Source organism: Crinia signifera, chromosome 1 (assembly GCF_055691185.1).
Source record: "Crinia signifera chromosome 1, ASM5569118v1, whole genome shotgun sequence".
NCBI lineage: Eukaryota > Metazoa > Chordata > Amphibia > Anura > Myobatrachidae > Crinia > Crinia signifera.
This window is the reverse complement of record NC_139217.1, coordinates 266395316-266411159: the sequence shown is the minus strand read 5'-3', so window position 1 is coordinate 266411159 and position 15844 is coordinate 266395316. Positions and strand designations below refer to the sequence as shown.

At 45.0% G+C, this 15844-nt stretch overlaps 1 protein-coding gene across 1 annotated transcript in view; it reads right to left on the bottom strand.

Annotated features, from left to right (window-relative positions):
- The window catches only part of PCSK4 (proprotein convertase subtilisin/kexin type 4), a 90894-nt gene that overhangs the window by 10621 nt on the left and 64429 nt on the right, over positions 1-15844 (bottom strand). Inside the window, 5 exon segments of the mRNA XM_083179451.1 lie at positions 7447-7606; positions 7608-7651; positions 8351-8460; positions 9805-9864; positions 9982-10079. Coding sequence (XP_083035577.1) covers positions 7447-7606; positions 7608-7651; positions 8351-8460; positions 9805-9864; positions 9982-10079 — 472 coding nt within the window.

Below are 15844 nucleotides of genomic sequence, written 5' to 3'. Positions count from 1 at the left end.
CCCATGCAATTAATATGATTAAGGGAAAAGCTCAACCCGCTGTTGAGGCTCTAGCACAGGAAGAGGAGACGGCTGATGCCAACAGCATAGTCTTGGACCCAGGTAAGAAGGCACTACACAGCACGGACACAGACGACTCCCAAGCAGGTCCCAGTAATGCGGATGTGGTACAAACATATCCTATGCGCACACTGGAAGTTCCCTATGGTAAGGCAGACAGAGAGGGTGTGATACCTACCAGAAAGATGACCATGCTAAACCCATGGACACGGTTAGAGCTGCGGTCCATCATTTCAGATTTCCCTGATCCTAGGAAAGATCTGACATTATGTCAGAAATTTGTAAGGGATCTGGGAAACTCTGATGAGCCCACCAACAAGGATTGGAGAATCATGTTGAGGGCCTGTCTCCCCACTCACATCGATATCCCGAAATTCATTCAGGATAGTGGATTGAAGGTGGACAAGGAGATAAATGATGAGATCAACCAGGAAAATATACGCCTAATCAACTTGCAGTTGGGAGTGTATTTTCCTGCAGCAGTGGAATATAGCAAGATATTCACTATCAAACAAAAAGATAGTGAGTCAGCTAGCGAATATTTCAACCGGTGTTTGATGACGGTATCAAAACACACTGGTGTCGCCGATCTTAAGGGTAACCCACACCTGAGGGAGATGGTTGTCTCTGTGTTAGTGGAGGGGCTGAGAGAGAAATTGAAGAACAGGGTCCAAACATCGTTCCCAAATTGGCGAGGAATGACAGTAGATGCCCTACGGGAATCTGCCGTAGCCCATGACAAAAACATATCAAAGCACAGGGAACTGAAAACTGACAAACTGATGATGGTTAGCATCCAGGCCCTTACTAATGCCCCAAACAAAGCTGCATACCAACAACCACGAAACACCAGGGACACAGGTAGAAAACCAATTATCTGTTACAACTGCAATAGGGAAGGTCATTACTCAGCTCATTGTAGGGCAGGAAACCCCAGAAGTTACCAAACACATAAGCGAGAATGGGAATCTCACAAAGGTGAGACACGGAGATACCCAGCCCCTAGACAATGGGAGGAGACAGACAGGTCACGCAACATGCCTCCTCCCCATCTGATGGCTGACACTGTGCTAAGGGCAACCCAGGTCAGACCATAGGAAACAGGTCATACCTGTATCCTACAGCCAGTTAGACTAAAACAACACCTTGGAGAGGAACCTCAGGTGAAGGTTGATATAGCTGGAGTAAGGCAAACCTTTTTGGTTGATACAGGGGCGGCCAGATCTGTTCTCAACACTCCTCTTCACTTGGGTTTCATTGACAAACCCGTTAACAACATTCCCTCCTGATCTAGGTTGTGCCAAGCAATTAGTAGCAGCAATTGGGGTAACAGGAAAAATACAACATTACCCACTGACGAAACCAGCGAAGGTTACAATCGAGCCTCTGCATACCAAACACTCTTTTCTGTTGGCTGCAGCGGCCCCGACTAACCTCCTGGGTAGAGATTTACTATGTAAAATGGGATGTGTCATCTATTGCACCCCTAATGGGGTATTTCTGGACACTCCTAGAAATCTTACACAAGAAGTGCAAGATATGCTGGACAGTCCTCAGAGGCTAATGTTGTATTCCACTGTTATAGAGTCAAATCCATCTAAGGTAGCTAAAAACTAGAGCACAAATACCGAGTTCCCTTTGAACTAAAGATGGGAAGGACACAGGATCAATGGCAACCATAGCTTCAATAGAAACCCTGTTAAAAACAGAAAGTATAGCGCCCCAAAGTACAGCCTCACCATTCGAAACCTGAGGTTGAGCTGGGAAAATACCCAGTGAAATAACAAGGTTCCCAAAAAGAGAACTTTTAGCTAAATACCCCTAGACACAGCCCATAGTCACAACCACACTGGGAAACAGAAAGAAAGGGAGGGCTTACAAATCAGAACAGGAGTTGAAAAGGGGAAGAACCAAATAGTTGAGAGCCAATTCCCCCATAGTGCTAAATCCTGGTGTCATCAAAATAAAAGAAAAATTTTCGGTTGAAAATAAATGTACACATTACTGTCATTAATATTTTCTACCCTTTTTGAGTTTTTCTCTCTCTTTTTCCAATTTTTTTCTCCTTCCCCTACTCTTCTGTTCCAGAAACCTCAGAGAGCCACCAAGCCCCTCCCCCGGGTCTTGCAAGATCGCACACTGTCCTTACGGCCCACAAATGGGTAAATACCAATACAATGGGTTAATGATCTATTGTTATGTCCTTTCCTCATCCACAGCACCAGCAGTTGGCGATAGACAACTTCTGGTGTATCCTCCTGAGGCAGGACATAAGGTATCTCAGGACGGATTGCGGTTGCGCCTGAACAAGGGGGGGAGGGGGAGGGAAATCTGGGACACATTAGTAACCATAAAACCACAAATCATAGAAAAATAGTTCGAAGAATCTGTCGCACTCCCAGCAGAGAAATACCATTATGAATATGCGGTACCCTGCAAAGCGAGTAGTCACAATAGAGATATTTTTCAGTAAATCTTGAACAAAGTCTCAATAACTTTAAGCATTACTCCTAATGTTACCCAGGGCAACCACAGCCACCATCTTGTGAAAAGCAGTCCAAGTAATGCACAAAGCATTCCCCTTCTACAAAGAATGAAAAGGGTTGTAAAACGCATTTACATATAAATAGGTGCAATCACAATACCCATGTCTTCACAAACAGGCCTGATTACAGCTTTTTGCCATGGGTAAAACTGACACAAGAGACCATGTGATGTAGAATATTAGACCTGCTGAGGGGGCGACAGATATAGTGACGTAAGAAACCTGGTGATGCCAGCCTGACCAATGTCGTACTGCAGTGTGCAATTAAACCCTATTACTTAAGCACATTCATACTTGTCTACACAGTGTAGTCGCCATAGCACTACTGGTAAACAAAACTGAGAATGTGGTGTTGGGGTGTGTTTTAACTGTTTATGCTCCTCATATAGTCTGGACACTCCTAAAATTCTGCCTAAACATGTGAAAAATATTCATCAGCCAAGTTCACTAAATGGGAACTTGCATTGATGTTACCATGTAAAATGGGTAATATTGTAAACCCAGCAACACTCTTACCAGGTGTGCCCGCCAAAGGCACAAAGGGTGGAGTGGTGCTGAGGTTGCTGGAATGGTGGAATTTAGTGGGAGCCGAGACGAATATGATTGCATGACATGTTTGAATCAGACCTTTTGCAGCATGCCCCCAAAGGGTGGTAACAACCCATTGGAAGAGGTAATTCATTTTTTTTCCCGTTCTTTCCACAACACCGAGAGGGAAAAATTGTACACTGGCTATACCGTAATAGATGGAAAAGGCATAGTAGAGGCTGAACCCATTGGACGTCTCACTCAGCAGCAGCAGTCTCATTAATAGTACTGCGAACTAAAAAAAAAAAAAAAAAAAAAAAACAGCCAATATTCATGCCGACTCCAAGTATGTTTGTTGGGGTAATACAAAAGATCTTAGGCCCTATGGCGCATCAGATGTTTTGTTTCAGTAGCTGGCACTCCAGTGGCGCAAGCGTTGTAAGTTTAAAAGATTCTCGACAGTCACACAGCTGCCGGACAGAGTGGCTGTTATCAAGTGTAAAAAACCACATCTTCAATGAGGATTCAGTGTCACTTGATGATGAACATGCTGGCAAGGCAGCTGGGTGAGCCATGCGCTCTGCGGATAATGTTTGTGTTCCCCCTATAAATGTCAGTATATTCACATAGTAATACAAGATTTGTGTCCCCTGCAGGAGAAGCAGTCTGGAAGCTGAAGGGATGTGGACAGGAATAGAAAGATGGACAAGGTAAACCAGTGACTCTAAGAACATGCCAAACTGTCAGGACAGAGATAGCCCATGGCCTGACTTGTCTTGACAGGGAAGGTATGTGGAAAAATTAGTCCAAAATTACTGGTGTGCCCACAGACAGGTAAGACGACAGAATCAGGCCTTACTTGTCTGGGGGAAACAAACTGCAACGGCTGTTCCCACAGAGCCATCTCCACATCCCTCCTCCAGCAGGATCCTCTGCAGGTAATACAAAATTGGCTTTGTACAGTCCACTCTAGAAGCATTTAAGTTATTTATTTATTTTTATATATATATATATATATGTTGACGTTTGTGTGTATAGATATGGCAGCCCAGAAACACCCTTGAGTATGCAAATATATATAAAAGGTTTAAGTCATGTGTTAACCTTCAGGGACTGATGGTACACCCCATAATCTCTTTTTGTAGTAGTAAAATCACTCTCAGAACTCCACCTCATTGGTCCCCATCGAAACATTGCTTGGCGGGCAGCCACAGGTTATGGTAATCCCACAAGGAGATCCTAGACCACAAATGCAAGTGATGTACCCACACCTGGAAAACTGCAGCAAAAGGACTTTGTTGACACCTGTTGTGAACTGTCATAACCATGAACCAGGAGATGTTGTTGTTGTTTCCCCTGCTTTGCCATATACAGGTTGCTTGATAGACCTTTGGAAAGGACCACCCCAGATCTTGTTGACCAGCACTACCTCAATAACAAAGTCGCAGAGAGAGATTCGGGTACGTTCGTCCTACTGCCGAAAGAACTGAAAACCGGAAGGTCCCTACACTCGAGGGCGAAAGAAAGAAATCGCTAAGAGGCACCATTTCGGGAGGACTGGAGAGCAGCTAAGGTCAAGCAACCTGTACAAGCTACAAAAAGGGACTGTGACACACCCCACTGGTAACAGGTTGAAAGGATCACTAACAAAATTTTTCCTTTCTCAGTTTTCTCTATTGTTGTGGGTCCTATTCTTGTCTCCCCCCCCACTATCCGTTCTTATCCTCAAAAGCAAGGATACCGCCGCCGCCCTGCTACCAGGCATTGGACGGACGATACAGAGTTCTGAGAGTGTGTTACCCGTCCCAGCTTAGGTTAAGGTAGAATCGGATGCCATATTTGTGAACGTGTATATGTTGTAACCACCCCTGTTTTTATTTTTATCCCTAAATTGTACATTATCCTTCGTGACCCTGAGTAGATTGTTCGATAAATGCGGCCCATCGTTTATCCATGATCCTGGATCGGCCGAGAGCAGATGGTTTACTCCCCTTATATGTTTATTTCATGGATCCCAATTTCTTTGTTAGGATTATGAATTTCTGTATTGTCGTGTGAAATGTTTTTGTATTGTAACAGTTTTATATTTACTGTTAAAGGGTGGACTGTGGAAGTCTAGGTACACACACGCCATTTTGTGATAGTATGGCCGCCATTTTGGTTCGCAGAGTTGCGCAAATAAAGTTTCCATACCCGAGTATGTGTGACAATGTGGACCAGAAGAGTAGACATACTATCACACATAAATTCATAATAACACACTTACACGAAATGAAATATAGTTAAAAGGTTTAGAACGCCACACATAGCTTAGTTAGCCCTGCACACACCTGTCTATATCGTGTTTAGTACCGTTCCGCTCAGTTCATTATGCGAAGTATTCCGGTCATTGCGAATATGTCGCAATGTACATTGCCCGATAGATATGGACATAATCCATATTCCAGAGACAGTTTCTGTTGTAAGTAGTTAACAAAGGAAACTAGCTCAAACCGGTTCTTATCCTTGCTGACGCCGAAACCACCAAACAAAGGACTCTTAAAGTTCACTCCCCTGCACCTGGTCAGACCAGGTACAGCGTCTAACCTCCAATCACAGTGGACCGGACATATGATCTCTGACCAATGAGAATGGCCTTTGACCTCCCCCTTCTGACCCTATAAGATAGGCGACCCGGAGCAGGCTCGGTCTCTTCGGCACATCTACTTTCCCTGGACTTTCCTACCGGACTATAGTTCATTCCTGAACGATAGTGAGCTCTGACCGGACTGCGCTTCGCTTACTAGATAACCACGGTAAACGGTTGCATTTTCACGGTATTTATTCTTATAAGTATTGTTGGCTGATTGTGTCTTGTATCTGTTTTCTCTCCCCTTAGCAGAGTCTGTTTAGTATTCATTGTTAGTATATTGTATCACCTGTTATACCTGTTTATTCTTATTTCTGTAACCCCCTTCTGTCCATTAGGGACTTAAATACAAACCTTTTACGGAGTTCTAATCTCCTTATTCCTATTCAGTGGTCGTGTCTGTTTATTCGCATAATAGCGATAAGGTATATTGCGGACACAGTCCGATAAGGTATATTCGCAGATTAGAGACAAAGTACTGCGAAGGAATCTCTGAATAAGGTATTGGTTCTTGGTATACATAATACAATAAAAGGTACGCTACGCTGCGCTACGCTTTGTTCGCACGTAGCTAGGTATAAAGGGTACGTTGGTTGCGGACTTATTACGTAACCTGCGCTTTTCACATATTGTATCTCTGGTAATAATCATATCGCCATTAACAAGACGCAGCCCTTCCCCACTAATTGTCCCTAGTGCAGCATGATCCCCCTTTGGTGATTTATGTCACCTCTAGCTTAATCAGCCATCGGTGCTCCTTTCCCACAGCAATCCAGTACCCTGTAGCAATATTACATCCATTGTGACTCTGGTTTCAAACACGTTATTCCTAGCCAAGTTCCCACACCCAAATTACCAAATGAAATTGCATTTTTTAGTAGGATTTATTATTATCCACAGATACAATTTCTCAACTGTTTATACTGCACAGCATGTGATAAACAAAATCAATATGTGAAAGCAGATTTTCTTTTTAACATGTTTATTGTTCTGCTAACCCTTCTTCAACTCACTGTGTGCATGTGTGTGTGTGTGTCTGTGTGTGTTTGTATGAGAGAGAGAGAGAGAGAGAGAGAGAGAGAGAGAGAGAGAGAGAGAGAGTCTAGAAAAACAGTGTTAAAACCTAGCTGATTAACTGCCTGGGTCAGCAACTAGCTAATTAACTCTTGCATGCTGAGGAAAGATAAATATCACATTTTACAAACAGAAAATTCACAGATTTACAGTGTAATCCTTAAAATGACAAGAAGATTAAGCAGTTGCACATTTTTTTGCGATAAGAAAGGACATTTAACAGCATATTAATATTGGAGGCCAAAGGTTTCAGCCAACCACACTCCCCCAATTTCAGATGAGAAAGGTGGAGTGATCTGACTGTTACTATAATGAATACACTGATTGCCACAAAGAGAAAGTACAGTAAGCATGGCTGGATCAGAAATTCTAATCCTAAAAATCGTCACATGCACAGAACACATACTGTAGATCATCATTTTAATCTTATTTCTTCAGGTCTTATGAGTTTGTGAAGGAGGATCAGGGAGGAGGGAGGGATGGAAAGTGCCGCTACCTGATCTCACAATAACACTAATCTTACCGTAAAGTATTAAAGCTGCTCAGCTAGTTTCAGGACTGCACTAGTTGGCTGAGTTTCAAATATTAAGCTAGTAAAATGGTTTCTTACGATTTGTCTGCCCTTTCTGGTGTTGCTACTGAAGGTGGTAGAAAGTGTAGAAGCACAAGCCTCCCTGTACCACGGGACCTCTCCATGCTCTGTGGTGCTGCCAACAGACACCGTGCAGATACTATTGCCATAGCCATCACAGTTACAGTCATCATAGTGCATTTCCAGAGGCCCAAACAAAAATTGAACCAAGGCCATCCCAGCCCTAAAATAGAAACAGTGGGGATTGGGAAAGGAAAGGAAAAAACATGGATGCGCTCAACAGTAAAAAAAAAAAAATTCTGTGGATAAAATTTCTTGAAATAAGTCCAAAAAACACCAAATATCGCAGGACAATATTCAGCAGTTCGTCAAAATAAAAACAGCAAACATCGTGAGCCAAATGTAACAGGGTGTGAGAATCATAAAGTGAGAGATTTGGAGGACTTTCCCTTGTGTTTTTTTTTTTTTTTAAAGTGGCAACCATTTACACTGAACAACCAGGTTGATTTTGCTATGTAATTGATTGCCGTTTTAAAAATATGGGAGAACTCTCCCAAATTCTTTCACTTTCTGATTCTCACACCCTATTACATTGTCAGGGCTATTTAGGGACACCTGTTCGGGATGACTTCAGTCACTCATTTAATGACTGATATGGCTTGAATATATAGAATAACAGTAACGTAAATGTAAAAAAGTATAATTACCTCACAGAGCAAATTGGTGAAATAGTGCAGAGCCTTTAAAAATAAGTTAGTGAATGCAGATAAAAAGCTACACACAACACGTTTCATGTGGATATAGAAAATGGTTGTGAGGGAGAGAAAACAACAGAGCCAGCAGAGAGGCTCATAAAGCAACAAGTGATGAAAGGTATATAAACATCTGCTAAGTGAAAGGAGTCACCTCACTAAGAACTCACATGTATAATCCCTCTATAAAAAGCTTCCATAGCTAATGTGCCTGGGCCATCCACAGTTTTGCCATCATCTTCAGGTCCCCAGCTGGCACTGCAGATCTGAATGTGCTGTGAGTTTAGACCAGGGGTCTTCAACCTTTAAGACAGCGTGGGCCACCTAAAAAATCCAGTGAAGCCCGAGGGCCACTAAACTCTACTGCGGTATTTCGGACAGCCCCATAGAATCACAGCTCCCCTATAACGTCAGCACAGTCCTTCATAGATAGTTGGCACAGCCGCCCATACTCAGCACATAACCCCCCCCCCCACACACACAATAGTCATCAGCAGCCAATTTGGGTTCCAGTGCAAACAGTAAAATATGTCCCCCCCCCCCATATATAGTTTGATATTGAATACATTGCATGCGCCGTAGGCGCGCTCCCAAAAAGGGGTGTGGTCTAATTATAAGGGGCGTGGTCTAATTATAAAGAGTGTGAACTAGCAGGAAAACAATTACCTGACACCTCTTTTGCAACCTGCATGACCAGACATTGGTTACCGCAGGAATGGTCGTTGTCCATCAATATACACTGTTACACTGTTTATCCGTAATGCCCATTACACATTGTGCATCACACCATAGTGTCCATTAGACATTATGCCACACACCGTAATACCTGTTGTACATTATGTCATACACCGTAATGCCCATTACACATTATGCCGCACACCGTGATGCCCATTACACATTAATCCACACAAAATTATGCCCATTGCACATTATGCCCCACACTGATGCCCATTATGCCACAGACCATAATGCCAGCAGTACTCCTGCTTATACATATGATGCCCCAGCAGTGCCCCTCACCCAATGCCCCAGCAGTGCCCCCACACAATGCCCCAGCAGTGCCCCTCACACACAATGCCCCTGCAGTGCCCCTCACACACAATGCCCCCAGTAATACCCCACACACAATGCCCCCAGTAATGCCCCACACACAATGCCCCCAGTAATGCCTGCATCTTTGCCAGGTCCCCTGCTCCCGCCAGCTGTACCTCCTCATCCTGCAGCTTTGCCGGGTCACCTGCTTCCACCATCCATGCCTCCTCTTGCAGTTTTGCCGGGTCCCCTCCGCCAGCTGTGCTTCCTCCTGCAGTTCCGGGGCCGAGTCCCCTGCTCCTGCCAGCTGCGTCTCCTCCTCCCGCAGCTTCGCCGGGTCCCAACTCCCCAGCTCCCACCAGACGTGCCTCCTCCTCCCTCAGCCGCGCTGGATCCACTCCTCTGCCCTGCCTGCAGCCAATGAAAATCGGGTAGGCGGCACCCGGGGGGGGGGGGACTCCATTACGCTGCCTCCCTCGGTAGCATTTTCTTTTACTTAAAAAAAAAAAATCTTGTGCATGGCGGGCAGGGGGCCACTGAGATCTGCTCTGCGGGCCACTCATGGCCCGCGGGCCATGGGTTGAAGACCCCTGGTTTAGACTCAGTGACCGAGCTTCTATAACATCGGTGATCAAACCATCAAGCATCCGCACTCCAATTTAAAAAAAATACATTTAGAAACTTCTATAACTACAGTAGTCCGTTCAGGGGCCAACTTTAGTTATGTAGGACATGATAGTTACACACACACACACACACACACACACACACATATTACCTCCTATCCTTGCATTGTAAGCAATCCCAGCACCACAGACATCATTATAGGTGACTGAAGCCACTATGCCAGCACAACGCGTTCCATGGCTGGAAATCAGAGAGAAAAGTTTTTAATAGTTTATAATAATTAACACTTAATAAATGCATGTATAATTAATGCATAGAGACTAAATTTAATTTGAAATTGCATGGTTTAATCTAACATTGTATGAGGCATGCGACTGTGACCTTATTAGTGACAGACTCAGGGGCCCATTTATAGAGCAGTATTTGAGGCTATATTAGGTATAGCTGCAAATATTAAACATTCCCCGAATACATGAAGGACAACCCGTAGCAGATATCTACAATACTTGCTGCGATCCCTCCACTGCCGCCTGCAGCCACATCTCGTATAGGTTTCTATGCAGGATGTGATGCTGCCCGATTTACCAAAATCTGGATTGCGGTAACCTGTTGTAAATTGGGGATATAGTTCTGGCAGGGTTCACTAGGAGCCAGATGTGGCCACTCTGCAGTGTGGTCTGGCTGACCGCACACTATTGGCAGCCCTTGCAACACATTGCAGGGAAGAGTTCTGGCTGACTAATACATCAGCTCGCTGTGATCAGACATTGCAATTGGATCCTGGGTGTTCAGATTTCGCCCAGATCGCATTAAATATACAACTTATGATAAATGGGCACTTCAGATTCCTATAAAGGATATAGTACAGGGGTCCTCAAACTATTTTGCTCTGGGACCCATCAGACAATAAAAATAATTACGGGACCACAGCAAGTTACTGCAGAAGGTCATCACATCACACGTGTAGGCAGCAGACAGCACATACACAGCAGCATTGTGGAGGCACAGAGTGATGGGAGGAGTCTGAAGTAACAGACAATTCAACAGATTTTTCAGGCTCCTTGAATCACTGACTGAGATTAGAAAAGTCACCAGCCTAATGGTCACAACATGGAGTCGCGACCCCGTGCTGAGAAGGTCGGGACCCACTTTGGGACAGTTTGAGAACCGCTGATATAGTGTATTAAATGTTATTCATCTCTCTTATCCAAACTGGTCATGTTGGTAACTATGGGCCTAACTGGATTGCTAATCACAGAGTTTGCAAACTGAGCCATTATGGAATGACTGCGCGTGTCTATCCATTGCACATTCACAAGCGTGACTAGCGTCAGAAAATGTGCATGGTCGCAAATGCAATATAGCCGCAGTTTGACTAAAAGGAAGCCGGCATTTGGGGATGGTAACCGGCCCTGTTCTGGGAGTGTCACAAAAAAATGCAGGTATGCCCAAGTGTTTTAAGGATGAGTCTGTGACCTCAGCATTGGCCTCAATCAGTCTGTCTCAGTCGCTGATTAGTGGTAGCATCAGACCTACTCATTTGCACAGATGGCAAAAATCTTTCAATGGTTCGGGAATTGCATATGGATTTGCTAATCAATGCTGGTTAACGATCTATTCAAAATTCACTTGGAAATTTACATGGGGTGGTTTTTCTTACTGTCACGGCGGCGGTTATCTACTTGTAGTCAGCTGTAACTCTGCAGATTAGAGTTCCAAGCTGAATAAGGCCCTATCTCTGTTATAAAGGTCAATCTGTATCCCTATTTCATATGACAGAAATGTTGGTTGACAGAATGCCAATAACAATGAAGTGTTACACAAGGCCTGATTCATGTATGTAAGTAAAACAAAAAAACAAGTACAGTAACTGTGTCTGGAACAAACCATGTTGCCACGCAAGGGGAGCAAGTGCATTTATATTACTTCTGTGCAGGGTAAATACTAGTTGCTTTTGCATATACATGTAGCCCACAAATGATGGACAGATTTATTAAACTCCACACAGACATAGGCATTCATCCACACTCACCCCACTTATCTAAGAAATAAAGACGCGTACAACTGAATGGGCTTAAAGGGGACGGCTTATTTATTTTGAGCAGGGGCGGCCTATTTGAATCTAACTAAAATTTATGTCCCTGCTCTAACTAAGGTGGCGGGCAAAGAACGGCATGCAAGATAAATAACATTGCTGGAAAATAACAAAGTAATAAAAATAACAAACTCCGGATCTAAGGGCCACCTGCCCTTAATTGCCAAGGACCGGCCACCTGCCAGCGTCCAAGACAACGGCTCAATTATGAAGCGGACTTTTCAAAAGGGGCCAATTGCCCTTAAGGTCAGGGGGTTGACCTTCTGCTTCTGCCCCTGACCTCACAAATATCACTAAGGCAGAGCTCACCACTCTGCCCGAGTCATCAAAAAATTGGGCCACCTGCCCTCAACTACAAATGTCCGCAAGAATTTTCGCTATCCGAAGTAGATGATCGTTAAGGTCCAGATGCGGGCCCACCTGGATCGGTGATGCCCACATCTCGACATCAACCACCAGCTAAGTGTAAATACAGCTCTAATTTAACTACCGTTCTTTCCGCCATATCAGTTCAACTTGAACTGACCCGCCACCAACCTAATTACAAATACTCCCTCAGCTAAACCTCTACACTTCTCAATGCGTCTATTAGATTCTGAAAAAACAAATCCATCCCGACTAAAGAGAGATGCACCCCATCCGGCCTGTACAGGGTCTCGTTTCTAAAGGATATGGCCTCGTGCCTGACGACCACTCCGCCCTCCGTTACTATAGCCCTGCCGACTACGGAATTGATCCGCCTACGTACCAAATCAATGGCACCCGGATTGAGTGCATCTCTCCAAACCCTCCTAGGTATAATCTCTGACCAGAAGAAACGGCAAAATCTCCATTCTCTGATCAGGTCCAGCAATAAATTCCTAATCTCAAAACGAATATTGAGACCGGAATTATGCGTGAGGTCGTTGCCCCCCAAGTGGATGATGACAAAGATCGGGTAGCCAAACGCCCTAACTGACTCATCCAAGAGACCCCTCAACGCGGACCACCTCATACCTCTACGCCCCAGCCAGCGGATAAATCGCGTCTCAGGGAAACGTTCCGTATCCGTGGTTACCTGGGACAAGGACAATCAATAAATAAATGAATGCCCCACCATCCAAATCATATTGGTGTCCAAGCGTTGACCTGTAAGTTGAAGTGATATATACCGTTAGAAAATTTGAAATAATGGCAAACATCTGGCAAAATTTTAAAGGGGGGCCCGGGAGATTCCCTTAAAGGTGATTTTGCAGTTCTATATTAAATTGTTGATAACTAATAGGAATGTGATTTGGGTGATCTATTTAAGACTAATTGATTATTTGACCCGCTTGAATTAATGTATAATCTCTTCCTGTTGTTTCTTATTCTATGGTGGGGGGGGGGGGGGGGGTCACCCGATTTGACTTGAGGCAAAAAACACAAATCTTCCACCAGTTGGCTAGAGCCCAATTTAAGACTGGTGATAACACAAAAAATTCCTCAAGGCCCCTCAAACACTAAAGCGTGTTTGGGCGAGCGGCTACTCCTCAAATGGGCTCACTGGACTATGTCGGCCTGATGTATCGCTTAAATGCACCAGACCGCCATCTTCCGAGTGCTCGTATGTCGACCTGAGACCAACCCGCCGCAGCGGCTGCCGAAGCGGCGCCGATACGGAAAGAGTGTGTCCCAAAGTCGGCTGGAGAAAGACCCTGATGCAATATACAGCGCCTGAAAACCGACCTGAACTGGAAGTTAGTAAGGGGGGACCCGTCGATGTGCATCAGCCAGGCCCCGGGCAGTTGGGGCCGCAACTCCACGTAAGCCAGAGCCGCCGCCACCGGACAGATCCGGCGGTCGCCACTCTGACCCAAATGGACCCACTGCCCCCTGCCCACTACATCAGTCTTTGAGCGCTGTATCTTACACCATAAACCGTCGTGGTGTACGTCGACATGGGCGAACAGCATAGGCGAGGGAGATGCCCTGGTCGCGGACACCAGTTCGCCTACTCTGAACGCCCCATGGAAAGCCATGGCAAAAGCCAGCCTGAAAAGTCGAACCTCGTAATCGTTTGAGCAAATTACTCTTAGGGACCTCGAGATTCGACGCAACAGGCCGGCATCAATCGGCCGTCGCCTGTCGGGCAAAACCGGCCTGGCTCTGGCCCATCCCTTTAGCATCCTGGAAAGCATGAAAGACTTGGTGATGTCTCTCTTCCCCCCAAGACGCAAAAAGAATGATATGCCTGCCAGAGAGCGTCCAACAAAACTTCTGGACTTACCCTCTGTGTACAGGTTCCATACATGGGCATTAATAAGACGCTTAGAGCTCTTACCTGTGCCACCCTGTTCGAGCATGAACTCGCTCCAGCGCTCCCATGAGGCCAGATAAGCTCTAAATGTAGCTGGCGCTAGCGACCGCAGGGCCAGCTCCTCTACCCCTCCAGAGGCACCTGCCATAAAAAAGATGGACATTGTTCACCATACTTCTGGGCTAAAGGCACAAGTTGCCTGAATCTTACCCATTCGAAACGGGACAATGCATCCGCTACTTCATTAAGAACGCCTGGGACGTGCTTGGCTCGCAACGTAATGTTGTTCGCCAAGCACATCATCACCATCCGTGCTAAAATACGCAAAACTGGGAGAGAGGTTGACCTCAGTTGTGTAATGGATTGGACCACCCCTAGATTATCACACCAAAAGACAACCTCCCTGTTTCCCAATTCTGCGCCCCAAAGCTCTAAGGCGACCATTATTGGAAATATTTCCAATAACAGCATATTCTTGGTCATGCCGTCTCGTGCCCAAGATACGGGCCAGGCCTCTGCGCGCCAACGTCCCGCATAAAATGCGCCGAATCCGGAAGATCCTGCCGCATCTGTATATAATTCCAACTCCGCATTTACAACGGCTGGAGCTTGCCATATGCATATGCCGTTGAAATTATCCAGAAACATCTCCCACACTTTCAAGTCCCTCTTCATTTCTGAAGATAGACGTAGAAAATGGTGGGGTTTGCGAATCCCGACGGTCGCTCGCTGAAGTTTTCTACAGAATATTTTGCCCATGGGTATAACTCTACATGCGAAATTAAACAGGCCCAATAAAGATTGAGCCTGTCTAAGCGTTAACTTAGCAGCCGCGATGGCATACCGTATTTCGTCATGCAACCGGCGTACTTTATCTAGAGGAAGCTTACACAGACCTAGCTCGGAATCAATCTCAATTCCGAGGTACACCAAATCAGTAGTAGGTCCCTCGGTTTTTTCCCCTGCCACGGGAACCCCGAAATCTCTAAATAAATCAAGTGCTGCTTCTAGTAACTTAAGGCACAGGTCAGAACTTGGAGGACCAACTAAAAGAAAGTCATCCAAATAATGAGTAATGCTGTCAGCTCCCGACACTTCCTGCAGGCACCACTGCAAAAATGTGCTAAAGCGCTCAAAATAAGCACATGAAATGGAGCAACCCATGGGCAAACATTTATCTATGTAAAAACCCCCATTCAATTTAAATCCCATGTACTGAAATGCGTTCTTATGTAAAGGTAATAGTCTAAAAGCTGATTCAACATCCAATTTGCACATGAGGGCACCAAACCCAATTTTTCGAATGATGTCTATAGCATCCTCAAATAAACAATAATTCACTGTGCACAAATCGTCATTGATGGCGTCGTTGACAGACGACCCTCTAGGACAAGAAAGATGCTGAATCAGCCTGAACTTCCCTTTAACTTTTTTGGGAACCACCCCAATAGGGGACAAAATTAGTCCCTCAATTGGTGGTGTTGTAAACGGGCCTGCCATGCGACCTAGTTTTACCTCGGCTTCAACTTTTTGAGATATTATGTCAGGGTGTTCCATGGCGGAGCGTAAGTTTCCCTTAGTTCCCGTACTAATTGGAGCGGAAACAGGTAATTGAAAACCTTCTGAAAATCC